General features: G+C 41.4%; 2 protein-coding genes across 4 annotated transcripts in view; one reads left to right on the top strand and one right to left on the bottom strand.

Moving 5' to 3' along the window:
• Positions 1–13,691, top strand: part of LOC139391178 (fibroblast growth factor 2-like) — a 19,373-nt gene extending 5,682 nt beyond the window's left edge. Inside the window, exons 2-4 of one of the 2 annotated variants that reach the window (XM_071138754.1) lie at positions 264–386; positions 1,447–1,550; positions 10,972–11,186. In XM_071138754.1, coding sequence (XP_070994855.1) covers positions 264–386; positions 1,447–1,550; positions 10,972–11,157 — 413 coding nt within the window. In that variant the 3' untranslated portion in view covers positions 11,158–11,186. Of the gene's footprint in view, positions 1–263; positions 387–1,446; positions 1,551–10,971 lie in introns of both variants that reach the window. The other variant, XM_071138755.1, reaches the window with a different exon arrangement.
• Positions 10,741–27,404, bottom strand: LOC139391177 (nucleoside diphosphate-linked moiety X motif 6-like). Of its 2 annotated transcripts, none has more exons than XM_071138753.1 (5): positions 26,817–27,404; positions 26,214–26,417; positions 15,686–15,741; positions 13,167–13,221; positions 10,741–12,656 (listed from the first exon to the last, which is right to left on the bottom strand). In XM_071138753.1, exons 1-5 carry the CDS (start codon positions 27,082–27,084, stop codon positions 12,268–12,270), a joined length of 972 nt encoding a protein of 323 aa, XP_070994854.1. In that variant the 5' UTR covers positions 27,085–27,404; the 3' UTR covers positions 10,741–12,267. The 2 variants fall into 2 exon arrangements, with proteins under 2 accessions (XP_070994854.1, XP_070994853.1); XM_071138752.1 differs by having other exon boundaries at positions 26,205–26,417; positions 26,817–27,347.

Genomic DNA, 27,404 nt, shown 5'->3' with positions numbered 1-27,404 from the left:
TAAATAAAGGTGAAATAAAAAATATTTAAAATCTTGCTTATTTGATATATATGTTTGCTATATCTGTCTCTTTCAAATCAAATCAAATTTTATTTCAAATTTTATTTGTCACATACACATGGTTAGCAGATGTTAATGCGAGTGTAGCGAAATGCTCTTTTCAACACCATTCATAACATATACTGAGTGTACCAAACATTAAGAACATCTTCCTAATATTGAGTTGCACCCCCCCCCCCCCCCCCCCCCCCCTTTGCTCTCAGAACAGCCTCATTTTGTCAGCGCATGGACTCTACAAGGTGTCAAACGTTCCACAGGGATGCTGGCCTATGTTGACTCCAACGCTTCCCACAATTGTGTCAAGGTGGCTGGATGTCCTTTGGGAGGTGGAGTATTCTTAATACACACAGGAAATTGTTGAGCGTGAAAAACACAGTAGCGTTGCAGTTCTTGGCACAAACCGCTGCACCTGGCACGTACTACAATACCGCATTCAAAGGCACTTAAATATTTTGTCTTGCCTATTCACCTTCTGAATGGCACACATACAATCTGTCTCAAGGCTTAAAAATACTTATTTAACCTGTATCCTCTCCTTCATCTACACTGATTGAAGTGGATTTAACAAGTGACATCAATAATGGATCATAGTTATCACCTGGTCAGTCTGTCATGGAAAAAGCAGGCGTTCTTAATGTTTTGTACACTCAGTGTATTACATCTATTCTATACTGAACAAAAAAATAAACGCAACATGTAAAGTGTTGGTCCCATGTTTCATAAACTGAAATAAAAGATCCCAGAAATGTTCCATATGCATAAAAAGCTTATTTCTCCCAAATTTTGTGCACAAACTTATGTATATCCCTGTTAGCAAGAATTTATCCTTTTCCAAGATAATCCATCCACCTGACAGGTGTGCCATATCAAGAAGCTGATTAAACAGCATGATCATTATACAGGTGCACCTTCTACTGGGGACAATGAAAGGCCACTCAAGACAATGGCACAGATGTTTTCAGGGAGCGTGCAATTGGCATGCTGTCTGCAGGAACGTCCACCAGAGCTGTTGCCAGAGAATTGAATGTTAAGTTCTCTACCATAAGCCGCCTCCAACGTCGTTTTAGAGAATTTAGCAGTATGTCCAACCGGCCTCATAACCGCAGACCACATGTAATTATGCCAGCCCAGGACCTCCACATCTGACTTCTTCATCTACGGGATTGTCTGAAACCAGCCACCCAGACAGCTGATAAAACGGAGGAGTAAAGCTCTTTTGTGGGGAAAAACTAATTCTAATTGGCAGGTCCTGGCTACCATGGCTGCGCCCTTGCCCAGTTGTGAAATCCATAGATGAAGGCCTAATGAATTTATTTCAATTGACTGATTGTTCAGTATAGAGTAAATGGAGTTTACTGTGACACTAAAACATTTTCCTCTCCTCAGTCAAGCTTCAACTCCAGGCGACCTCAGTGGGGGAGGTAGTGATCAAAGGGGTCTCAGCCAACCGTTATCTGGCCATGAATGGAGATGGAAGACTGTTTGGAACGGTGAGTGAGCCTCACCTTCCTTTGAGCAGCACCGTTCACAAGGAAACTCCATTCCATTTGCTTTGATATTGTCATGATCAACAACTCATGCTTTACTATAACAGGGACAGTATCATGCCTAAGATAAAGGGTTTTAATTCAGTTATGCTGAAAACAAATATTATGTTGTCATACTGTTACAGGTTTTGGTTTTTCCATTTGTGTTATGAGGTTGGACTTTTAGCACGTTAGCACATAGGATGCATCGATTGGTGTCACCTCACTAGTCAGTATGTGTTTCACCTGTGCTGGCCCAGGTGCTATTTAACAGTGGCTGGCTCAGTGCTCCAGTTGTCTTAAGAGATGTGGAGGGTTAACACCTTTAGTTTACGCTTCTGATTTGATTTCTAGACAAACAATCCTTTATCTGATCTTCCCTGTTTTTGTTTTGCTCTACTTTTTGGTTTGCTTCCTGTCTTTAAGCTTGGTCTGTGTTTTATTGTTAGCCTGTTCTTGGGCAAATTTAGTGGGCACTCACTATTGGTCTTTAGGTTCCAGTTGTTGTTGCTAGTCAACTTTCAGTGGACACCCCCATGAGTGTCTTTTGTTTTTGTCAGTGACTCTTTGTTAGTTCTCTTTTCTGTTTGAGCAACAATTTTTGGTTTTCTTACTGGGGAACGTAACAAAATAGGGATTAGTCTGGAATTTGAACCCAGGACCTCTCGCACCCGAAGTGAGAATCATAGCCCGTCTAGACACCCTGTGTCTGTGGGATGGCTGAGTAATTTAGAGATTCTGTCTTTTTGGCATACTTGTCTCCGGCGAAAAAAGGCGACATTGTTGCACTGCTTTTAGAATATCAGGGTTTATTCTCAAAAGTGGTGGAAAAAGTACCCAATTGTCATACTTGAGTAAAAGTAAAGATACCTTTTTTTAATAGAAAATTCCTCAACTAAAAGTAAAAGTTACCTAGTAAAATACTACTCGAGTAAAAGTCTAAAAGTATTTGGTTTAAAATATACTTAAGGATCAAAAGTGTGATAATTTCAAATTCCTTATATTAAGCAAACCAGATAGCACCATTTTTTTTGTTTTTTAATTTACGATAGCCAGGGGCACACCAACACTTGTGTGTTTAGTGAGTCTGCCAGATCAGCAGCAGTAGGGATGACCAGGGATATTCTGTTGTGTGAATTGGACCATTTTCCTGTCCTGCTAAGCATTCAAAATGTAACAAGTACTTTTGGGTGTCAGGGAAAATGTATGGTGTAAAAGTACAATATTTTCTCTAGGAATGTGTGAAGTAAAAGTAGATGCCAGTCGAGTGAACCCTGAAATGAGAGAGAAACTCCGCAGTGAGGTACAGTATATTCTTGAGCAAGGCATTGCACAATATGGTAACAGTCCGTGGAGTTCGCCCTGTATATTAGTACCTATGGCGGATGGGTCCTGTGGTTTTGTTCTGATTTTCGGAAACTCCACGCCGTTACAAAGTTGGACTCGTACCCTTTGCTCAGGGTCGACGTGTGGACTGTGTTGGCGCTGCTAAGTACGTTAGCAAGTTGGATCTGCTAAAGGAATATTGGCAGGCCCCAGCACCTTCAGGATATTGAGCACCTTCAGGATATTGAGTCTATTCAGGCGTTTCGCTGCTGCCAACCTGACAGTTATCCTGACAAAGAGCAAAATTGCCTGAGCAACAGTTAAATATCTCGGGAAGGTGGTGGGGCAAGGGAAAGTCCGACCGGTCCTGGTAAAAGTGGAGGCCATCAATAACTTCCCAGTGCCAGCTTCTTGCCAGGAACTATGCTGATTCTTGGGAATGGCTGGCTACGACCAGGCTTTTTGCAAGAACTTTGCCAAGGTTGTTGCGCCACTTACAAATTTGACCAGTTTTCTGTTGGAGCCCCGACTGTCAGGAGGCTTTTGAGAAGAAAAATACCCTTTTGGTCTCTAGCTCCGGTGCTATCTGCTTGCTCCGGATTTCCAGCGTCTGTCTTGTCTGTACACCGATGCCAGCGGTGTACTTTTCAACGAAATTGGCCTCATATCAAAAACACTACTAACGAGAAGGAGACGCTCGCTTTGGTACAGGCTCTTCAGCACTTTGAGGTTTATGTATCGGTCTCTGCACCTCTGGTGTATACCAATTATAACCCTCTCCTTTTCCAGCAAAAATGATTTATGTTTGTGTAGAATAACATTAATCGACCAATCAATACAAAAACACAGAAATTGAAACAAACAATTCTGAAAATCAACCTGCAATAGAGCATGCTGGGAAATATGATGATGGGCATGGTTTTGAGTGTTTTACTCTCACACTTAACTTGGCTTATTAAGACCAAGACTGGAGTTCTTTAACACCGCTGAGTCAACAAGTATTCATTTAACTTCTGAATCACTAGAAATGAAGAACTGAAAAAAACTAGGTAGGACTGGCCAATTTGCTGTTGGTTCACTCAGACTCCCTTCTACTCCCTGCTCAATAAAATCACAAATATTAATGTGAAAGACCAGTTGATATCTTTGCCATGATTTCTATGTCAGTACTATATGTAAAATGCATTTGGAAAGTATTCAGACCCCTTTCCCCACATTTTGTTACGTTACAGCGTTATCTTAAAATTGATTCAATCGTTTTCCCCCTCATCAATCTACACACAATAATAAATTGCTAAAGTAAAAACAGGTTTTTAGACATTTTTGCAAAGTTATAAACATGTATTTTTTGAATGATCACATTTACATACGTATTATGAACCTTTACTCAGTACTTTGTTGAAGCACCTTTAGCAGCGATTACAACCTCGAGTCTTCTTTGGTATGATGCTACAAGCTTGGCACACCTGTTTTTGGGGAGTTTCTCCCATTCTTCTCTGCAGATATTCTCAATTTCTGTGAGGTTGTATGGGGAGCGTCGCTTTACAGGTATTTTCAGGTCTATCCAGAGATGTTCAAGGACATTCAGAGACTTGTCCCGAAGATACTCCTGCATCGTCTTGGCTGTGTGCTTAGGGTCATTGTCCTGTTAGAAGGTGAACCTTCACCCCAGTTTAAGGTCCTGAGCACTCTGGAGCAGGTGCTCATCAATAATCTCTCTGTACTTTGCTCCGTTCATCTTTCCCTCGATCCTAACTAGTCTCCCAGTCCCTGCCACTGAAAAACACCCGCACAGCATGATGCTGCCACTACCATGATTCATCGTAGGGATGGTGCCAGGTTTCCTCCAGACGTGACACTTGGCATTCAGGCCAAACAGTTCAATCTTGGTTTCATCAGACTAGAGAATCTAGTTTCTCATGGTCTGCGAGTCCTTTTGGTGCCTTTTGGTAAACTCCAAGCGGGCTTTTTACTGAGGAGTGGCTTCCGTCTGGCCACTCTACCATAAAGGCCTGATTGGTGGAGTGATGCAGAGATGGCTTTCTTCTGGAAGGTTCTCCCATCTCCACAGAGGAATTCTGGAACGCTGTCAGAGTGACCATCGGGTTCTTGGTCACCTCTCTGACCAAGGCACTTCTCCCCCGATTGCTTAGTTTGGCTGGGCGGCAAGCTCAATGCTGCAGACTTTTTTTGGTACCCTTCTCCAGATCTGTGCCTCGACGCAATCCTGTCTCCGAGCTCTACGGACAATTCCTTCGACATCATGGCTCGGTTTTTACTCTGACATGACTGTCAACTCTGCAACCTTATATGGACCAATCATGTCCAATCAATTGAATTTACCACAGGTGGATTCCAATCAAGTTGTAGGAACATCTCAAGGATGATAAATGGGAATAGGAGCTCAATTTCGAGTCTCATAGTAAAGGGTCTTAATACTGAAAACAAACGTTTTAGAACACCTCATTCAAGGGTTTTTCTTTATTTTTGACTATTTCCTACATTGTAGAATAATAGTGAAGATATCAAAACTATGAAATAACACACATGGAATCATGTAGTAACCAAAAAAGTGTTAAAGCTGCTTTGACTGCTTTGTACACTCTTGGCATTCTCTCAACCAGCTTCACCTGGAATGCTTTTCCAACAGTCTTGAAGGAGTTCCCACATGCTGAGCACTTGTTGGCTGCTTTTCCTTCATTCTGCGTTCAGACTCATCCCAAACCATCTCAATTTGGTTGAGGTCGGGGGATTGTGGAGGCCAGATCATCTGATGCAGCACTCAATCACTCTCCTTCTTGGTAAAATAACCCTTACACAGCCTGGAGGTGTGTTGGGTCATTGTCCTGTTGAAAAACAAGTGTTTGTCCCACTAAACCCAAACCAGATAGGATGGCGTATTGCTGCAGAATGCTGTGGTAGCCATGCTGGTTAAGTGTGCCTTGATTTCTAAATAAAGCAGCCCCCATATCATAACACCACCTCCTCCATGCTTTACGGTGGGAAATACACATGCAGAGATCATTCGTTCACCTACATCGCATCTCAAAGACACTGCGGTTGGAACCAAAAATCTCCAATTTGGACTCCAGACCAAAGGACACATTTCCACCGGTCTATTGTCCATTGCTCGTATTCCTTGGGCCAAGCAAGTCTCGTCTTCTTATTGGTATCCTTTAGTCATGGCTTCTTTGCAGCAATTCGACCATGAAGGCCGGATGCACACAGTCAACTCTGAACAGTTGATGTTGAGAGGTGTCTGTTACTTGAACTCTGAAGCATTTATTTGGGCTGCAATTTCTGAGGCTGGTAACTCTAATGAACTTATCCTCTGCAGCAGAGGTAACTCTGGGTTTTCTATTCCTGTGCCAGTTTCATCATATTGCTTGATGGTTTTTGCAACTGCACTTGAAGAAACTTTCAAGGTTATTTAAATTTGTCTGAAAGTAATGATGGACTGTCATTTCTCCTTGCTTATTTGAGCTGTTCTTGCCATAATATGGACTTGGTCTTTTACCAAATACGGCTATTTTCTGTATACCACCCCTACCTTGTCACAACACAACTGATAGGCTCAAATGCATTAAGAAGGAAATACATTCCACAAATTAACTTTTAAGAAGGCACACCTGTTAATTGAAAAGCATTCCAGGTGACTATCTTATGAAGCTGGTTGATAGAATCCAAGAGTGTGCAAAGCTGTCATCAAAGCAATGGGTGGTTATTTGAAGAATATGTTTTGTTTAACATGATTTGAATGATTTGTTGGTTACTTTTTTGGTTACTACATGATTCCATGTGTTATTTCATAGTTTTGATGTCTACACTACTATTCTACCATGTAGAAAATAGTACAAATAAATAAAACCCATTGAATGAGTAGGTGTTTTTAAACTTTTGACTGGTAGTGGACTTAAATAAGGTATTTCTGTTTTTAATAAATTTGGAAAACAAAAAAAACACTTTGCTTTGTCATTATGGGGTATTGTGTGTAGATTGAGGAATTTTTATTTAATCCATTTTAAAATAAGGCTGTAACGTAACAAAATGTGGAAAAAGTGAATGGGGTCTGAATACTTTCCGAATGCACTGTATATAAAACAGTATGTGGACACCCCTTCAAATAGTGCTATTTTAACCATACCTGTTGCTGACAGGTGTTTAAAATAGAGCACACAGCCATGTAATCTTCATAGACAAACATTTCAGTAGAATGGCCTAACTGAAGAGCTCAGTGACTTTCAAAGTAGTACTGTCATAGGATGCCACCTTTCCAACAAGTCAGTTTGTCAAATTTCTGCCCTGGTCAACTGTAAGTGCTGTTATTGTGAAGTGGAAATGTCTAGGAGCAACAATGGCTCAGCCACGAAGTGGTAGGCCACACAAGCTCACATAATGGGACTGCTGAGTGCTGAACCGCGTCCTCGGTTGCAACACTCACTACCGAGTTCCAAACTGCCTCTGGAAGCAACGTCAGCACAACAACTGTTCGTCGGGAGCTTTAGGAAATGGGTTTCCATGGCCGAGCAGCCGCTCACAAGCCTAAGATCACCATGCTGGAGTGTTATAAAGCTCGCCACCATTGGACTCACGTCTCTGGAGTGATGAATCACACTTCACCATCAGGCAGTCCGACGGACTAATCTGGGTTTTGCGAATGCCAGGAGAACGCTACCTGCCCGAACGCATAGTCCCAATTGTAAAGTTTGGTGGAGGAGAAATAATGGTCTGGGTCTGTTTTTCATGGTTCAGGCTAGGCCCCTGAGTTCCTTTTGAAGAGAGATCTTAACACTACATTATTGACCCAATAACATTCTAAGATGATTCTGTGCTTCCAACTTTGTAACAACAGTTTGGGGAAGGCTCTTTCCTGTTTCAGCATGACAATGCACCCATGCACAAAGCGAGGTCCATACAGAAATGGTTTGTCGGGATCGGTGTGGAAGAACTTGACTTGCCTGCACAGAGCCCTGACCTCAACCTCATCAAACACATTTGGGATGAATTGGAACGCCAACTGTGACCAGGCCTAATCTCCCAACATCAGTGCCCAACATCACTAATGCTCTTGTGGCTGAATGGAAGCAAGTCTCAGCAGCAATGTTTCAACATTGAGTGGAAAGCCTTCCCAGAAGAGTGTAGGCTGTTATAGCAGGAAAGGTGGGACCAACTCCATATTAATGCCCATTATTTCTTTGAGATGTTCGAGCAGGTACCACATACTTTTGGTCATCTAGTGTAAATGCACAAATATTCCAATAATATAGGTACAGTTTCAAACATTCTCACACCTACCGTTTTAAATGTATCAGATTAGCTAAATTGCTGATGTTAAAATGTAAACAGAGGTAAACACTAATACTCAGGCACTATTTAAAAGGGGGGAGGGAAACATCTTGCCTTCCAAATAATATTTACTGGCATCTAAAGAATCATCAAATGCTCCACGCAAGATCTCACCCCATGGGGTCAAAATTATCACAAGAACGGTGAGCAAAAATCCCAGAACCACACGGGGGGACCTAGTGAATGACCTGCAGAGAGCTGGGACCAAAGTAACAAAGCCTACCATTAGTAACACACTACGCCGCCAGGGACTCAAATCCTGTAGTGCCAGACGTGTCCCCCTGCTTAAGCCAGTACATGTCCAGGCCCGTCTGAAGTTTGCTAGAGAGCATTTGGATGATCCAGAAGAAGATTGGGAGAATGTCATATGGTCAGATGAAACCAAAATATAACTTTTTGGTAAAAACTCAACTCGTCGTGTTTGGAGGACAAAGAATGCTGAGTTTTATCCAAAGAACACCATACCTACTGTGAAGCATGGGGGTGGAAACATCATGCTTTGGGGCTGTTTTACTGCAAAGGGACCAGGATGACTGATCCGTGTAAAGGAAAGAATGAATGGGGCCATGTATCGTGAGATTTTGAGTGAAAACCTCCTTCCATCAGCAAGGGCATTGAAGATGAAACGTGGCTGGGTCTTTCAGCATGACAATGATCCCAAACACACCGCCCGGGCAATGAAGGAGTGGCTTCGTAAGAAGCATTTCAAGGTCCTGGAGTGGCCTAGCCAGTCTCCAGATCTCAACCCCATAGAAAATATTTGGAGAGTGTTGAAATTCCGTGTTGCCCAGCAACAGTCCCAAAACATCACTGCTCTAGAGATCATGCATGGAGGAATGGGCCAAAATACCAGCAACAGTGTGTGAAATCCTTATGAAGACTTACAGAAAACGTTTGACCTCTGTCATTGCCAACAAAGGGTATATAACAAAGTATTGAGATAATCTTTTGTTATTGACCAAATACTTATTTTTCACCATAATTTGCAAATAAATTCATTAAAAATCCTACAATGTGATTTTCTGGATTTTGTTTCTCATTTTGTCCGTCATAGTTGAAGTGTACCTATGATGAAAATTACAGGCCTCTCTCATCTTTTTAAGTGGGAGAACTTGCACAATTGGTGGCTAACTAAATACTTTTTTGCCTCACTGTACTTCTGCACTACTGTAGAAGTGTGAGCAGTGATGACTGACTTACGTGGTTTTGTGGTTCAGAGGGCTCCTCCACAGTGTATTTAAACCCCAGGAAGTGTTTCCTGTCACTTCCTAATGAGTAACCAGGCTAGCCGCTGGGCACTCACTGGTAGACACATTACAGGCACTGCACCATCACTGATGTGGTCAATCACTCAGAAGCTGCTCGCAGGGTGAGGGAAAGCTCCAGTTTAGTTGTAGCCTGCTGGAAGTAGGTTGCTATGGGTTTGGGATTGTATTATTTGTCCTTACTTAGCCACACTCACCAGTCTTATGTACAGGGTCACAAGCTGCTGTACAAGCATTGTTCTTTTCACCTCAAGTCTCTTTCCCCTAATAATAGATCTAATCCTGAGCAAAGTTTCCATGATATCACTGTCATATGTCACTGTTTGGAAAGACTATATTCATACAATATATTTAGAAAATATTAGGTCATGGGGATTGATTTGAGTTAAAAATAAATTAATACAGTTACTGTTTCCCTAACCTCTGAATTGAACTTCCTATTGGGTTCTCCCATGCCTGTTGTAAGTGCCAGGAAATGCTTCCTTGTAGGGTTGGTTAAGGCCATAACAGTTCTCCTTTATAGGTAGCCATGGTTGAATGGAAAACAGGCCCCCTCTTGTTGGATAGGACATGGGCAGAGAATTCAGCTGGCAACATAGATTTGAGACAGATGTGATTGATGTCATCAGGTCTTCCACATTGTGGAAACAGTGTGAGTTTTCCCATTCATACTCATGTAATGAAAAAAACTATACAGGAAATATATTATTGAACACTGAATATGGATTTGTGCACTTGAAATTAAGTTACTTAAAAAATAAATTCACACCTCTTTGGCTTGGCAAAATTTCTGTTGAACTACTGAAGAATATCTTCATTAGTGTGTGACATTAAAAAAGCAGTTGACTGTTCTGGAGTCTCCACTGAAACAATGGGGGTATTGAGGTCTGAGGTGTTTTACAGAGTAAATCAACGTCATTAAAATGTCAACATTACAAGCTTTTCCTCTTTCTCCACAGAGCATGTAAAAAGGAACTATATTAAATGCTGTCAACATTAAATGGCTTATTTTCATTAAATGTCATAAGGACCGAGACACAGCTTTGATTAAACATTTTGTTAACATTACAACTATTAGTATTTCCACGTTCCACCCCTGGTAGCTAGGACCTAGGCTAAGTTATGTACATGACATGAAATGAGTTATTGTTTAATAATATGAATAAACATCATTGCCCAAAGCTTGGCACTGGTGGACATTCCCCATTGAACATGGCTTTTAATCCAGGAGTAGATTTATTAATCTGGGTCTGGGAAACCGGCCCATTGTGTTTCATTGCATAAGACAAACGCAAACAGTGTTTCATTGACATTCATCATTGGTTCAGTATACAATATGAAACTGGATCAAGCGTATCCACGAATAACACAACTGGACCAACAAGTGTATTAAATTAACCTCTAGATATTAAATTAATGTTTTTCCTTCGTTCTCTCTCTCTCTTCAGAGACGGACAACAGATGAATGCTACTTCATGGAGAGGTTGGAGAGTAACAACTACAACACCTACCGCTCTCGGAAGTACCCTGACATGTATGTGGCGCTGAAAAGGACTGGCCAGCACAAGTCAGGATCCAAAACTGGACCGGGCCAAAAAGCCATTCTCTTTCTCCCCATGTCAGCCAGACGCTGAGCTGAGCTCACCTTGTTTTACTCATCTTAAAACTCAGCCTGGCTGCAGTGCAAACAAACAAACAAACGAGATATGAAAAAGACAGAGCTCACTCATCCTCAGTGACATCATCCCTGTAGTTGGGTTCTTCAATGGCAGGCATTTCAATCAATGGTGAATGTGCATAAAGTTGGCGGCCCCCATGTATTTAAAAAAATTTTTTGCTGTCCCTCCGTGTACTTACAAACACCTAATATGCTATGTTCGCCGTATTGTACTCTCCATTACTATTTATTTTTTAATATCGGCATTAGTACAGTATACACAATACCAATTCTAGCTCCAAGAAGGCTGCAATTTGAAAAAACTAAAAAGTAGATTGTGCTGATTTATTGGTGCATTGAACCATGTCACGCACCGTAGTTTAAAAACTCTGGATCGTGCTCAATGTCATCTGAATTCCTCCATCTTTATGCACCTTCGCCATTCAGCTATATAAATGTGAGTTTAACTAAGGCTGCTTCAAATATTGTATCGTACTTTGATAATCTGCTTATTTTTCTTCATTTAACAATTTTGAAATACATCATTTTAGACAAAAGTGAAATCCCTCTTAGTAGTTCTGGGCTTTAAAAAGTAGAGTTTTACTGCACGGCAGTTAAGGTTAGCTTTTATGCCCAGAACTTTACTTGATAAAACCTTCAAATAGAACATTGGGTTGGCAAAGCTAAATCAAGCACACCATTACACTAAACTCCTTGCAAGACAAACAGTAGACCTAGTACATATTTTACCTCTCTATAAATTAGTTGTTTGATTTTAGAACTTAGTGGCCCTGAGGTTCTTCCCAAACAGAGTTGCCAATTTCTTCAAATTGTGTATTTTTATTAGATTTTTTTACAGACGAGGAACATCTTGTGATTTGTGCAAAATGTCCTTTACAGTGATCATCATCGGTACCATTTGCTACACCCTCCTTCCCTAGTAACAGTTTATAAAAACATATTCCAGTCTGCCATAAATATACACTTCCAAGTATTATGGTAAAACACCATCCACACGCTAATATGACAAGCACTGACGTGCTAGTGCAATTAGCATCGTTGTGCTAGGCAAGGCCGGACCCTGTCCTCAGGCCTTGTGTTTTAGCACCTGCGGCAGCTCCCTGTGGTACAGCTGGTAGAACCTCCCTGAGTAGACAGCCGGCAGCTCCTCCATAGCCAGATCAATCTTGTCAAAGCCCTGGTTTAGGCCGTGAAGCAGGAGGCTGGCTAGGCGGCTAGTGATGGGTGTTGTGGCGCATGTCTTGGCTAGCTCCGTTAGCTCCAGCCACTCGCAGCGCAGGCACTCCTGGGTGCAGAAGTTGATGTCATGAGTGAGAGGACTGAGGCGGCAGATGATGTACATGTCGGACATACCAAAAGCACCCGGGTGGTTGTGCTGCTGCCGGATGCTCAGAAGGGACTTGAACTCAGAGCGGACTCCAGTCTCCTCAAAGACCTCTCGGACCGCAGTGGTGCCTTGAAGAGAATGAAAGAAAGGGGGGAAAAAAGATGAGGATACATGGATTTAATGTTTGTACTGTTCTTTAAAAAAAATATCTTTGTCAAGAAAACTCCAGTACTGTATATCTATCGGACTGTATGATAATACTCACAGAATAACTGACATTTCTGTATCAACATTTTTGTATGATACGCATGCGAGTACAAAAATGGAACGTTAAGTCACGAAAATGAAATGGTTAAAAATAAAGGGAAATCAATGTATGTATTTTAGTCACATACGCTGCTTCAGAGGGTGGGTCTGTTTCAAAGCTGCTTCAAAATGTTAAACAAGTTGAACTTGTAACTAGTAAAAGTTTTATTTGAAGTAGTTGTTTTAAGTCAAATTGTTTAGATACTGTATATACTTGAGTGTAGCTCAAGTGAAGGTCTGAGATGGCAGTTTCTCTGTGTATGGTATACCTTAATGTATTGTGTACAGTCAGTTACAATACAGGATTATGAAGTTGTGGTTGCGTCACTCACCAATGTTTTCTCCTGGATCCGAGAGCCCTCCAGGGAACTTCCATGCATTTACTGTCTAAAATATAATCACAACAATACATTTTGTATTAGGACTCAAATTTGGGCTGCATTCAAGTATTTTATTTTTGAAAGTGTACTTCAGCATTAATAAGTATTTTACAACTGTATGTGCATAGGGCCAAATCCAAACTTAAATCCACACTTTGGTAAAATGTATGCATTGATGTTATAAGTTAGGCACTCGGATCTTCCCTATGAGTTTAATATTCATTTTGATGTGATTGTATGTTATTCTTGAATTTTTTTTTTTTTTAAGCAATTAAGTTTGGTGTTTTCACCACTCTTTAAATATATTTAAAGACAGATCGCTGCTGGTTAAATTATGTAGTTGTTGAATACATTTATTGTAGTTTTTGATTAATTTTTAATTCAAAATATACTTTTGCTATTGAAAAACAATTGTTTTATTTTTGGAGCTACTTGTTTTACAACAATGTAAGAATAAACTTATCATTTAACAATATACACCATGTTTTGTGTGGTTTACCTAAATGTGCTCTGGCAATGTGGCTGTGTTTCTATATATGGGTAATCTGATACAGTCTAGGCATTGAATTAATCTGGAGAGTGTGGTCACGAGCAGATAAGTAAAAAAAGAATAACAACAAATGGAACGAATAGCAAATAAGAACCATGACTAACTTGCACTCGTAATTCTTAAATCGCAAACAGCCAATGACTCCTATTGTTCTAAAAACATACATCAACTCATTACACATTACTTCATCAGATTTCAACACGACAAATTGTATCTTGTTTCAGTCACAAATCACCTAGCTACAATGCAATTACCCAGCATCCCTTTCATTTGCTGTCTTGGCACAGGCGTCAGTGATAATGAACCAGAGGGGTTCACTTTCAGGAAACACAACCCCAGAGCGGCTCTGGATGGGCTTAGCCTGCCAAACTTTGCTGATGGCCAAAGGCCAGACAGAGTGCAAGAGGCCCTCTTCCAGTAAATGACGAGGAGACAGGAGATAAAAAAACACTCCTCTCACTTCCCAAACACTGACTGCTCGCTGCTGTTTCCTAAAAAAAACTAACACGCAAGACAATGTGCCCTAAGCACTACTCTTTATCTATTGTAGTGATTGGGAACACAGATAAATATTCAACCAACGAGTTGCCATTGAGTGATGTTTTGATACTTCCACACTGCAAATTGCTTTAGAAATACAGGGGAATACTTTGCGACCACACTTTATTGTAATGTAGGAAATGTTGTGTGGCGTACTCGGCATGGGTTAAGAATGTTTGCTTGAGGTTGCATAATGTGAGGAGCTATGCTATGGTAGATGGTGCCGCAGCAGAAGTCAAGGTAAAGTCTGAGAGGAGAGTAATTCTCCCCATGGAGAGGGACAGACAGAGGGGCAGCAGATGCCAGGAAAACTGCCTAAATAAAGACATAACGAGAGCCATTCATAGCAGTGGGAAGGAAGGAAACAACTACTGCCATTCACCCCTGTGTCGATTGGGGATTATGAGAGTTAGATGAAGCACATTGACGTCCAGAAGTTGGACTGTGACTGAAAAGTTTTATTTTTCCATAATATATCTTACAATGGTTTAGCTTTGCTTCCCTAGATAGACACCTTTTAGATCACTAGAATGCAAGTCGATTTTTCTTCTGCAATGGTGAACTAAAACTTTTTTTGTTGCCTTATATGGACTTTTTAAAAGCAACTGAAGGTAATGAATAATTTCTGGTAGAAAACGGATTATGAAACATTTCATCTAGAATCCAAATTTACAACAAAGTGTAAATAGGATATTTTTGGTCATAAAGTCAGTCTTGTCAGTCTTTGCGAGATAATTCTGAAAAAATGGGATACCGTAACAGTTTTCCTTGGGTTGGGTTTATTTAATCCTGCCCAAAGTAATAATCAATTTGGAGCGCAGCTGCACACGACCCAATCATAATGCCCACGGTCAATTTGGTTTGACATTCAATATCCCTATGGGGGCTAGTTAGGGACCATCAAGTAAATTACACAATGTACATGGGAAAATATTTTTTAAATGTCAATAGCTCTAAATTTCAATGACATAAAAACATAAAACGCACTATAAATTGTAGAAATTCACATACAAATACTGAAAGCACTTAATGAGACAACTAAAAAGTGTGCAACATGAAAATATTGTCCCATTTACAAAGTAACTAGCCCCGGAGATAGGCTATCCAAAGTCAAACCAACAAAAGACCTGGTTAGACTGTTTCAAGTTATCTAGAAGGGTGAGTGACTAACTGTGTACTGTTTTGGCTGAGAGAATGTACAAATGATTGCCACATGTGAACATACACACAAGAGACACCCACATTAAACCACACACCCAAGACAACTCGTTTGGCTTCAGCCACGGCCGCTGCATTTCATCAGAGAAAGCAACAAAAAAAAACGAGGCCAATCGGGAAGTTCAGTCCCCCTTTGATAAAATACAGAGAAGCAGTACAATACCTTGTTTTTGTCTTGAACGACGAGAACCTTTCCATTTGACTCATCAACGACTGCACCTTTATAGACAAAATCAAATAAGTTACTAGCCAAGAAAATACAGACATAACAGCATGATACTGAAAGTGTTATTAAGCTAATTATTTAATCATTGCTGGTGTGTAAGCCAAAGAACTTTGAAGACAGCTTCCAGAAAACTGACTAGAAACCAGTTGGCATTGAGTTGAGCGGTAATTATTGGGTTTGAGAGAACATGAAAGGTTTCATTAAACTGACCCATGTGGAGTGAGCAGTGAGTGGCCTGGGGCCGGGCTTTAGCCATGCTGCCAGAGAGGCCACCACCACAACTCAAAAAACAATCGGAGACTTGAGAGAAATGTTGACTGTATTCTATGAGGCTACATTTTTAGCAATTTAGACAAGAAACCTGCAATGATCATGAAATGATTGCGCTTGCTGTGAATGTGTTATGCTGTACCAACTCTCGCTCTAATTTGGCAAGGAGGACAATCCATTCCTCTATAGTGAGGTAGCACACCGATAATTCTGGACCATCATAAACCACCGTGGCTTGCGATTACAGACTAAAAGGTCTCTTTTGTAAAAATCGATTTTCCTGATTAAATAAAAGGTGAGATACAGTTTGTGTGACACAGTTTTCCAAACATCTACTCTGAATTAAGATTCAAAGATGTCTGCAGAAAGAATGGGGTATCAGCTATGACATGACACCTTGAGTTTAAAAAATATATATATTTTGGTTAATGAATTACAGTAAGTGAAGTGAATTAACACCCAGTAACAGAATGCAAGAGAATGACATCATGGGTCTCTGATCTGTACTATACAGAAATGCATAATTATAAATGTCATTCTCTTCATGGTGATTTATCCTAATCCTTCATATCCTTCATTTTCAGCAAACTTAACATGTGTAAATATTTGTATGAACGTAACAAGATTCAACACCTGAGACATAAAATGAACCAGTTCCACAGACATGTGACTAACAGAAATTGAATGTGTCCATGAACAAAGAGGGGATCAAAATCAAAAGTTACAGTCAGTATCTGGTGTGGCCACCAGCTGCATTAAGTACAGCAGTGCATCTCCTCCTCATGGACTGCACCAGATTTCCCAGTTCTTGCTGTGAGATGTTAACCCACTCTTCCACCAAGGCACCTGCAAGTTCCCAGACATTTCTGGGGGGAATGAGCCTAGCCCTCACCCTCCGATCCAACAGGTCCCAGATGTGCTCAATGGGATTGAGATCCGGGCTCTTCGCTGGCCATGGCAGAACACTGACATTCCTGTCTTGCATGAAATCTCGCACAGAACGAGCAGTATGTCTGGTGGCATTATCATGCTGGAGGGTCATGTCAGGATGAGCCTGCAGGAAGGCTACCACATGAGGGAGGAGGATGTCTTCCCTGTAACGCACAGCATTGAGATTGCCTGCAATGATAACAAGCTCAGCCCGATGATGCTTTGATACACCGCCCCAGATCCTCCACCTCCAAATCGACCTCGCTCCAGAGTACAGGCCTCGGTGTAACGCTCATTACTTCGACGATAAACGCAAATCCAAACATCGTCCCTGGTGAGACAAAACCGTGAATCGTCAGTGAGGAGCACTTTTTGCCAGTCCTGTCTGGTCCAGCGACGGTGGGTTTGTGCCCATAGGCGACGTTGTTGCCGGTGATGTCTGGTGAGGACCTGCCTTACAACAGGCCTACAAGGCCTCAGTCCAGCCTCTCTCAGCCTATTGCGGACAGTCTGAGCACTGATGGAGGGATTGTGCGTTCCTGGTGTAACTTGGGCAGTTGTTGTTGCCATCCTGTACCTGTCCCGCAGGTGTCATGTTCGGATGTACCGATCCTGTGCAGGTGTTGTTATATGTGGTCTGCCACTGCGAGGACGATCAGCTGTCCGTCCAGTCTCCCTGTAGCGCTGTCTTAGGCGTCTCACAGTACGGACATTGGTGTTTTTCAGTCAGTAGAAAGACTTTTTAGTGTCCTAAGTTTTCATAACTGTGACCTTAATTGCCTAAGCTGTTACTGTCTTAACAACAGAGAGAAGCAGCAGTGTAAAATAGGGGGGGGTTATGCAAATATAGAGGTCCTCGATGGCAGGTAGTTTGGCACCAGTGATGTACTGGGTGGGCCATTCTCACTACCCTCTGTAGTGCCTTGTGGTCGGAGGCCGAGCAGTTGCCATACCAGGCAGTGATGCAACCAGTCAGGATGCTCTCGATGGTGCAGCTGTAGTAGAGTAGAGTTCACAGTAGAGTTTAATACAGTACACTACAGTAAGTTATACTGTACTGACCCTATATTTTACTTTTCTGTATTGTACTGTGCTGTCCAAAGTTATGAAATAGACGTCTAAGATTGGTTCAGATTTAGACTGACCAAATTGCAATGGTCTGTGAGGGGACTGGTTACAGTAAATGGAAAGAGGGGACTCATGGGTAGGTGTCAGTAAGAGCCAGGAGAGGTGACATAAACTGGAGAGAGCGGGGTAGGGGTTTCCAGACTGTTTTCACACTCTTGCTTTGACCACCAGACGACAGAAAGAAAACCGTTATGAGCTGAACATAACAGTATGCCAGTGGAAGGGAGGACAGTAACAACAGGGGACCAAACTGTGGTTTGTGACTACTATGATTTCCCATTGTAGCCAATTCAGTTGCAGTCATATTGTCACAGATTTTTTGGTAACTCTGTTGCCAATTATTTTATAAAGACTTCCTCATATGCGGCTCTCCTGTTCTATTGGTTTTAAACTTTAATTAATTGTCTAGCAGCCAAAGGCACTATCTTGTTAATATTAGCAACCCATGATAGTTGTTGCATAGATCTCCCCTTTTCTAAATTTCTAACCGATATTTCCATCTCTGTCCATGAATTTGCTCGCATGTGCAGTGTGCATTTTAGAACGGTGTTTCCTGCAAATTGCATTTTTGAACACTTGTGCATAGGCCTGCGTCGTATCCCTGGAGACTTTCATTCCTGTCCTGCAGCTCAGTTTAGAAGGACAACTGTGTATTTGATGTGTCTGGGTGGTTTAATACATTATCCACAGCATAATTATTACCTTGAACATGCTTGAAGAGATGTTCAATGTCTGATTTGTTATTGGTTACCCATCTACCATGTTACCCTTCTTTATGAGGCTTTCGAAAAGCTCCCTGGTCTTTGAATCTGTGCTTGAAATTCAATACTTGACCGAAGGACCTTACAGATGGAAAAGGGACAGAAGAAGGGTGTCATTCCAAAATCATGCCAACCCCTATTATTTCACACAGTGTGTCCATGTAACTTATGTGATTTGTTAAGCCACATTCTATTCCTGAACTAATTTAGGCTTGCCTAAACAAAGGGTCTGAATACTTATGCAAGGACTATATTTTAGTTATATACATTTGAAAGATAAATAAAAAAAAATGAATATCTTAAAAATGTATCCCACTTTGACATTGAGTATTTTGTTTAGATTGTTGACCAAAATTACAATTAAATCCATTTTAATCCCACTTTGTAACACAACATTTTAAGAAATCCAAGGGGTCTGAATGCTATTGCAAGGCACTGTATGTGGGTTTTTGGTAAGAGAGTGACAATAGGCAATAATTTCTGCCAAAAACTAAATATAAAATGTTGATATTAGTTGGCCTTTACTTTGCTGTATTTCTAACACCTTTTAAGACTGTTAGTGCTAGATGTTGTCTAAGACCCCCTTTCCATCTCTTTGACCAGCAATCAAAGCCTTTGCTTGTATGTGTGCCTCACTTTCTCAAAAATACTAGCTTTCAATTTGACACCAAATTTGATGTGCTCCTACGAACTTCACAGTGCTTATGGGGCCTTTTACAAGGAATTAACAAGTACAGTCTATAGTGAAACAGAAAGGATGACTCAGCAATAGTTGTGGAATGTTTGCCATCCCAGTCGGCCTAGTGGGAGCAGTCTTTTTTTGACAAATAAATCACTTTTTTCCCCAACAGGTTGTGACTAAGACGGCCAACTATTTGCTTCTGTTGACAGCTCCGGGGGGGAAGGAAATGGGCCCTTATTTTTCCGTCTGGCGTCTCACCAGGACACCATCCAGTCCTTGAATGAATTTCCCAGATGTGTGGCGAGGGATGGGTTGTCTAATCCTCAACTTGGCATTCCGTGTGGAAATTGATGTCATCCCCAGCCAACCACATCACAGGAGATTGCCCGGGTACCAGACTGAAAAGCCATCATTAGGTTAGCCTGTGGAGAGGAAAAGTTTCCTGGGTCCGTTCGTTAACTCGGGAATGAGGCAGCAGACCAAGTAATCAACAGAGGGGAATTGTGGGTCATGTAAAATTATTGGCTGCTGCAGTTGACAGCTTGGATATTGATATACTTTATGGGTGAGACTGTTCTTCCGGGTAGGTTGGTGTGGAGTCACTGCATGTCCTACGCCTACGATGAACAAGTGGTCTGACATACAGTTCCGACCAATTATATGGACACCCTTGTACCTTTATTGAATAATTCCCCCATTTCTTCTCAAATATATATATATATATTTTTTTAATTAAAAAAGCTTTTGGTCACTGCTGTGTTATTGGATTTTCAACACCAAAGAACCAATTTTATTTTGGTAAACTTAAGTTCACAATTTTAATTGAGAAAATAAAGACAAATGGCATGGACAAAATTATAGATACCCCCAGAGCAAGCACTTGGTTACACAGCTTTTGGCCAAGATAGCTGCAGACAAATGCTTCTTGTAGCCATCAATGAGCTTGCTGAACCTTTCTACTGGAGGTTTGTCCCACTTTTCATCAGCAAACTGCTTTAATTCTTCAATGTTTGTCGGGTGCCCTCCAACTGCTGTTCTCAGCTCTCTCCATAGGTTATGGATGTGATTCAGATGGGGACTCTTGACTGGTCACTCCAGAACAGTCCAGTATTTATTGTTGAATCTTTCCTGGGTGGTTTTTGATGTGGGTTTGAGGTCGTTGTCCTGCTGGATGACCCACAGCCTTCAAAGGAAACTGGGTTGAACATTGGACTCCAAAACACCAGATAATCTGCTGATATCATGATGCCTTGCACATACAGTGCCTTGCGAAAGTATTCGGCCCCCTTGAACTTTGCGACCTTTTGCCACATTTCAGGCTTCAAACATAAATATATGAAACTGTATTTTTTGTGAAGAATCAACAACAAGTGGGACACAATCATGAAGTGGAACGACATTTATTGGATATTTAAAACTTTTTTAACAAATCAAAAACTGAAAAATTGGGCGTGCAAAATTATTCAGCCCCCTTAAGTTAATACTTTGTAGTGCCACCTTTTGCTGCGATTACAGCTGTAAGTCGCTTGGGGTATGTCTCTATCAGTTTTGCACATCGAGAGACTGAAATTTTGTCCCATTCCTCCTTGCAAAACAGCTCGAGCTCAGTGAGGTTGGATGGAGAGCATTTGTGAACAGCAGTTTTCAGTTCTTTCCACAGATTCTCGATTGGATTCAGGTCTGGACTTTGACTTGGCCATTCTAACACCTGGATATGCTTATTTTTTAACCATTCCATTGTATATTTTGCTTTATGTTTTGGATCATTGTCTTGTTGGAAGACAAATCTCCGTCCCAGTCTCAGGTCTTTTGCAGACTCCATCAGGTTTTCTTCCAGAATGGTCCTGTATTTGGCTCCATCCCTCTTCCCATCAATTTTAACCATCTTCCCTGTCCCTGCTGAAGAAAAGCAGGCCCAAACCATGATGCTGCCACCACCATGTTTGACAGTGGGGATGGTGTGTTCAGCTGTGTTGCTTTTACGCCAAACATAACGTTTTGCATTGTTGCCAAAAAGTTCAATTTTGGTTTCATCTGACCAGAGCACATTCTTCCACGTTTGGTGTGTCTCCCAGGTGGCTTGTGGCAAACTTTAAACGACACTTTTTATGGATATCTTTAAGAAATGGCTTTCTTCTTGTCACTCTTCCATAAAGGCCAGATTTGTGCAATATACAACTGATTGTTGTCCTATGGACAGAGTCTCCCACCTCAGCTGTAGATCTCTGCAGTTCATCCAGAGTGATCATGGGCCTCTTGGCTGCATCTCTGATCAGTCTTCTCCTTGTATGAGCTGAAAGTTTAGAGGGACGGCCAGGTCTTGGTAGATTTGCAGTGGTCTGATACTCCTTCCATTTCAATATTATCGCTTGCACAGTGCTCCTTGTTGTTTAAAGCTTGGGAAATCTTTTTGTATCCAAATCCGGCTTTAAACTTCTTCACAACAGTATCTCGGACCTGCCTGGTGTGTTCCTTGTTCTTCATGATGCTCTCTGCACTTTTAACGGACCTCTGAGACTATCACAGTGCAGGTGCATTCATACAGAGACTTGATTACACACAGGTGGATTGTATTTATCATCATTAGTCATTTAGGTCAACATTGGATCATTCAGAGATCCTCACTGAACTTCTGGAGAGAGTTTGCTGCACTGAAAGTAAAGGGGCTGAATAATTTTGCACGCCCAATTTTTCAGTTTTTGATTTGTTAAAAAAGTTTGAAATATCCAATAAATGTCGTTCCACTTAATTTTTTGTGTCCCACTTGTTGTTGATTCTTCACAAAAAAATACAGTTTTATATCTTTATGTTTGAAGCCTGAAATGTGGCAAAAGGTCGCAAAGTTCAAGGGGGCCGAATACTTTCGCAAGGCACTGTATACACAGGCAGTTAGGAAAACTAAGGCTAGCTTTTTCAAACAGAAATTTGCATCCTGTAGCACAAACTCAAAACAGTTCTGGGACACTGTAAAGTCCATGGAGAACAAGAGCACCTCCTCCCTATAATTGAGAATTTCAATAAGCATTTTTCTACGGCTGGCCATGCTTTCCACCTGGCTACCCCTGCCCCGGTCAACAGCCCTGCACCTCCCACAGCAAGTCGCCCAAGCCTCCCCATTTCTCCTTCACACAAATCCAGATAGCTGATGTTCTGAAAGAGCTGCAAAACCTGGACCCCAACATATCAGCCGGGCTATACAATCTGGACCCTCTCTAAAATTATCTGCCAAAATTTTTGCAACCCCTATTACTAGCCTGTTCAACCTCTCTTTAGTATCGTCTGAGATTCCCAAAGATTGGAAAGCTGTTGCAGTCATCCCCCTCTTCAAAGGGGGAGACACTCTAGTCCCAAACTGCTACAGACCTATATCTATTCTACCCTGCCTCTAGACCCAAACTGCTACAGACCTATATCTATCCTACCCTGCCTCTAGACCCAAACTGCTACAGACCTATATCTATCCTACCCTGCCTCTAGACCCAGACTGCTACAGACCTATATCTATCCTACCCTGCCTCTAGACCCAGACTGCTACAGACCTATATCTATCCTACCCTGCCTCTAGACCCAAACTGTTACAGACCTATATCTATTCTACCCTGCCTCTAGACCCAAACTGCTACAGACCTATATCTATTCTACCCTGCCGTTCTAAAGTCTTCGAAAGCCAAGTTAACAAACAGATTACCGACCATTTCGAATCCCACCGTACCTTCTCCGCTATGCAATCTGGTTTCAGAGCTGGTCACGGGCGCACCTCAGCCACGCTCAAGGTTCTAAATGATATCATAACCGCCATCGATAAGAGACAATACTGTGCAACGGTATTCATCGACCTGGCCAAGGCTTTCGACTCTGTCAATCACCACACTCTTATCGGCAGACTCAACTGCCTTGGTTTCTCAAATGACTGCCTCGCCTGGTTCACCAACTACCTCTCTGATAGAGTTCAGTGTGTCAAATCGGGGGGCTGCTGTCTGGACCTCTGGCAGTCTCTATTGGGGTGCCACAGGGTTCAATTCTCGGGCCGACTCTCCTCTGTATACATCAATGATGTCGCACTTGCTGCTGGTGATTTGCTGATCCACCGTTACACAGACAACACCATTCTGTATACTTCTGGCCCTTCTTTGGACACTATGTTAAAGAACCTCCAGAATAGCTTCATTGCTATACAACTCTCCTTCCTTGGCCTCCAACTGCTCTTAAATGCAAGTAAAACTAAATACATGCTCTTCAACCGGTCGCTGCCTGCACCTGCCCGCCCGTCCAGCATCACTACTCTGGACGGTTCTGAGTTAGAATATGTGGACAACTACAAATATCTAGGTGTCTGGTTAGACTGTAAACTCTCCTTCCAGACTCACATTAAGCATCTCTAATCCAAAATTAAATGTAGAATCGGCTTCCTATTTCGCAACAAAGCATCATTTTCACTGGTCACCCCCAAAGCCAATTCCTCCTTTGGCCGCCTTTCCTTCCAGTTCTCTGCTGCCAATTACTGGAACGAACTGCAAAAAAAAATAAAAAAATCACTGAAGCTGGAGACTCATATCTCCCTCACTAACTTTAAGCACCAGCTGTCAGAGCAGCTCACAGATCACTGCACATAGCCCATCTGTAAATAGCCCATCCAACTACCTCATCCCCATACTGTATTTATTTATCTTGCTCCTTTGCACCCTAGTATCTCTACTTGCACATTCATCTTTTGCACATCTATCACTCCAGTGTTTAATTGCTATATTGTAATTACTCCCTTATCTTACCTCATTTGCACACACTGTATATAGACTTTTTCTACTGTATTATTGACTGTATGTTTGTTTATTCCATGTGTAACTCTGTGTTGTTGTATGTGTTGAACTGCTTTGCTTTGTCTTGGCCAGGTCGCAGTTGTAAATGAGAACTTGTTCTCAACTAGCCTACCTGGTTAAATAAAAGGTGAAATAAATAAATCAAATGTTCAAGGCCCCCAGTACCAGAGCTCTAAACCACTAGGCTGCCTGCCGCCCCAGAGCAGATGGTGGAGGGCACCCCTCAAACATTTAAAATTTAGAGCAGTTTGGTGCTGAAGAGTGGGCCAAATTGCCAGTAGAAAGTTACATGAATTCATGTAGCCCCATGAAATGAGTCTCAATAACTCAATGCATGCACACACTCCTATTGAATATGCATTCATCTGTATTGTGGATAGGCCTAGGCTACATCTTGATTTACCCAGTTTATCAAGAGATTTACCATTCAAGTAAATTACCATTATTCTGTTACGTAGTTAGATTGGTAGAAACAAAGTCAAATTGATTGTATGACTGTATAATTGATTCACTAATGCATACATGGCTGTCTCAGAAAATGTTTGAGGCAAAACAATTCAAATGTAAGGATATTAAACTCAAAACATTCCCAACGATTGACAAGAGCCGTAGCACTGCCTCAAGTGCCATTGTGACTTTGGCTAATATGCCTTTTCTTTCACCGTGGTATCATTTTAGTATAGAGTATCGTGATGGTATCTCGTATTGTGTTAGTCAACCTGTACTCGGTATTGAAGTCCAAATTCTGGTATCATGAGAACACTAACACACAATAGGTGGATTTTCTCACAGTTCAATTGCTGTTTAAGTTAGCTAATGAAGGAAACAAAGTACTTAACAACTAAAGTTGTTTTTTGGGGGTTATTTGCACTTTACTATTTATATTTTTTACAACTGACTTCACCACATTCCTAAAGAAAATAATGTACTTTTTACTCCATATATTTTCCCTGACACCCAAAAGTACTCATTACATTTTGAATGCTTAGCAGGACAGGAAAATTGTCAAATTCATACACTTAATCAAGAGAACATCCCCGGTCATCCCTACTGTCTCTGATCTGGCGGACTCACTAAAACACATGCTTCATTTGTAAATTATATCTGAGTGTTGGAGTGTGCCCCTGGTTGATCCACAAGAAAATGGTGCTGTCTGGTTTGCTTAATATAAGGAATTTGAAATGATTTATGCTTGTACTTTGATCAAGTATATTTTAGCAATTACATGTACTTTTGATACTTAAGTATATTTAAAACCAAATACTTTTAGACTTTTACTCAAGTAGCATTTTACTGGGTGACTTTCATTTGAGTCATTTTCTATTAAAGGCATCTTTACTTTTACTCAAGTAAGACAATTGGATACTCCCCCCCCCCCCCCACTGGGAACCATGTGTGTTGTGTTGGTACAAATACTCTTTAGCAGTCCAAAAACTCTTCAATTTGTGGAAGAAATAAATGGTGAGTTATTCAAAGTCACTGTTGGAAACATGCCATCAGACCATGTGGACCAGGTTTTTGCCATCCTCCTTCCACAGACATGTTCTGACATGCTTGCATCCACTTTTGGGGAGGAATAAAGTCAACAGCATGCCACCTGGTGGTTGACTGGTGGTGATTTAACTACCATCAAAAATTTTCTCTAGCACAGATTTTGTTTGCAAGTTAAACACAAACTAGATTTGTAGTTTATCCAGTGACAGGTGGAAATAACTGATGGTTTGCCTTACCTGTATTTTTACACAAGTAAGGCATGAGTGTGTGTGCAGAAGGCTTCAAGAAACCTGAAGCAGACCTGACCCAGAGGTCTGAACCTAACACCTGATCCTGAGCAGTATGAATCTGTGATATAGGTCAGGGCAGTAGACCTGGGGTACCTGCCACTCCAATCTGATGAGTAGAAAACCCAGGCAGCCTGCTCTGCCCATCTCCCAGCCACAGAGCCAGAATGGCTTGGTCCTGTTTGGCATGATGGTAGGTGAAGCCATGAGCAGAAGCTGCTGCGGCACAGCGGCTCAAAGAGATGGGCACATGAAGCCAGACAGCCACCCGGCCCTCTGTCCTCCACTGAGCCAAAGAGTCTGAAAAGCAAACAAAACATCACAGTCAGAGGGTGTCAATGAGCATGTCTGACTAGATTCATCTTTCAATGTCCGTGTAGATTTATCAAAGTCTAATATTAATTAGAATGAATCTGAATCTAATATATATTCAGAATTATTTGTATTAGTTTTTAACAAGTGCCATTGAATCATTGATTGTTTCCCTACTGCTGTTACTGTGCATCATCACTTATTAACCAGGATATCTGTCTGCCCTCTTTGGCCCTCAAACTAGCTGGGCTATAAGGCAATATGCATTGTTTTATGCATTTTCAAGGTTCTTGCATGTCATGCATGTTTGCTTCTTTTCTGTCCAAGTCAAGAAGGTGCCTGCATGCAACACCATACAGTCGTGTCCATCTATCTATCTATACTAACCTCGTAGTAGACTACTAAATACTCCTTCGCTGATATCCGATGGGAAATCACTGTCACCGAGGTTCACTGTCACTCCGCCGAATCTGTCCACTTTCCCAGTCAAAACATGGACATTTGTCCCATGCTCATTCTGTAGTTGTAACAGGCTTGCTGAGCATGTGAATGCTCGAACAGCCCTCATTGACCCTGTATGTGCGTATGCGAGGCGCGTTTGATTTGAAAGCGCGTTTCTTACAAGAGGTAATAGTTTGCGAGTAAGCGTTGCCATGTTACCAAAGCCTTTAAATATATTGAGATGAAAACGCGTCCGTGAAATATGAATTTACTCGCCGGTTACATAAAAGTCAACACTCTGAAGTTGCATAAACACCGTAATACACTTGTACTTCGATTTTATTTGGACATATTTGCTACATGCTGTGTTATTGTAAGTTGCTAACAACTAAAAGCATATCATACAAAGCTATATAATAATATAGCTATACATCATTTTCTAAATATTATTTCAATACATCGTCCGTTTTTGCGCAAAATTGTAAACAGAGTGGCAAAGCAGCATTTACTACGTCATTTAACTACACGCTTTAC

This window comes from Oncorhynchus clarkii, chromosome 31, assembly GCF_045791955.1.
Source record: "Oncorhynchus clarkii lewisi isolate Uvic-CL-2024 chromosome 31, UVic_Ocla_1.0, whole genome shotgun sequence".
In the NCBI taxonomy this organism is placed as follows: Eukaryota; Metazoa; Chordata; class Actinopteri; order Salmoniformes; family Salmonidae; genus Oncorhynchus; species Oncorhynchus clarkii.
Note: the sequence above shows the minus strand (reverse complement) of the source record. Positions and strands in the feature narration are given on the sequence as shown.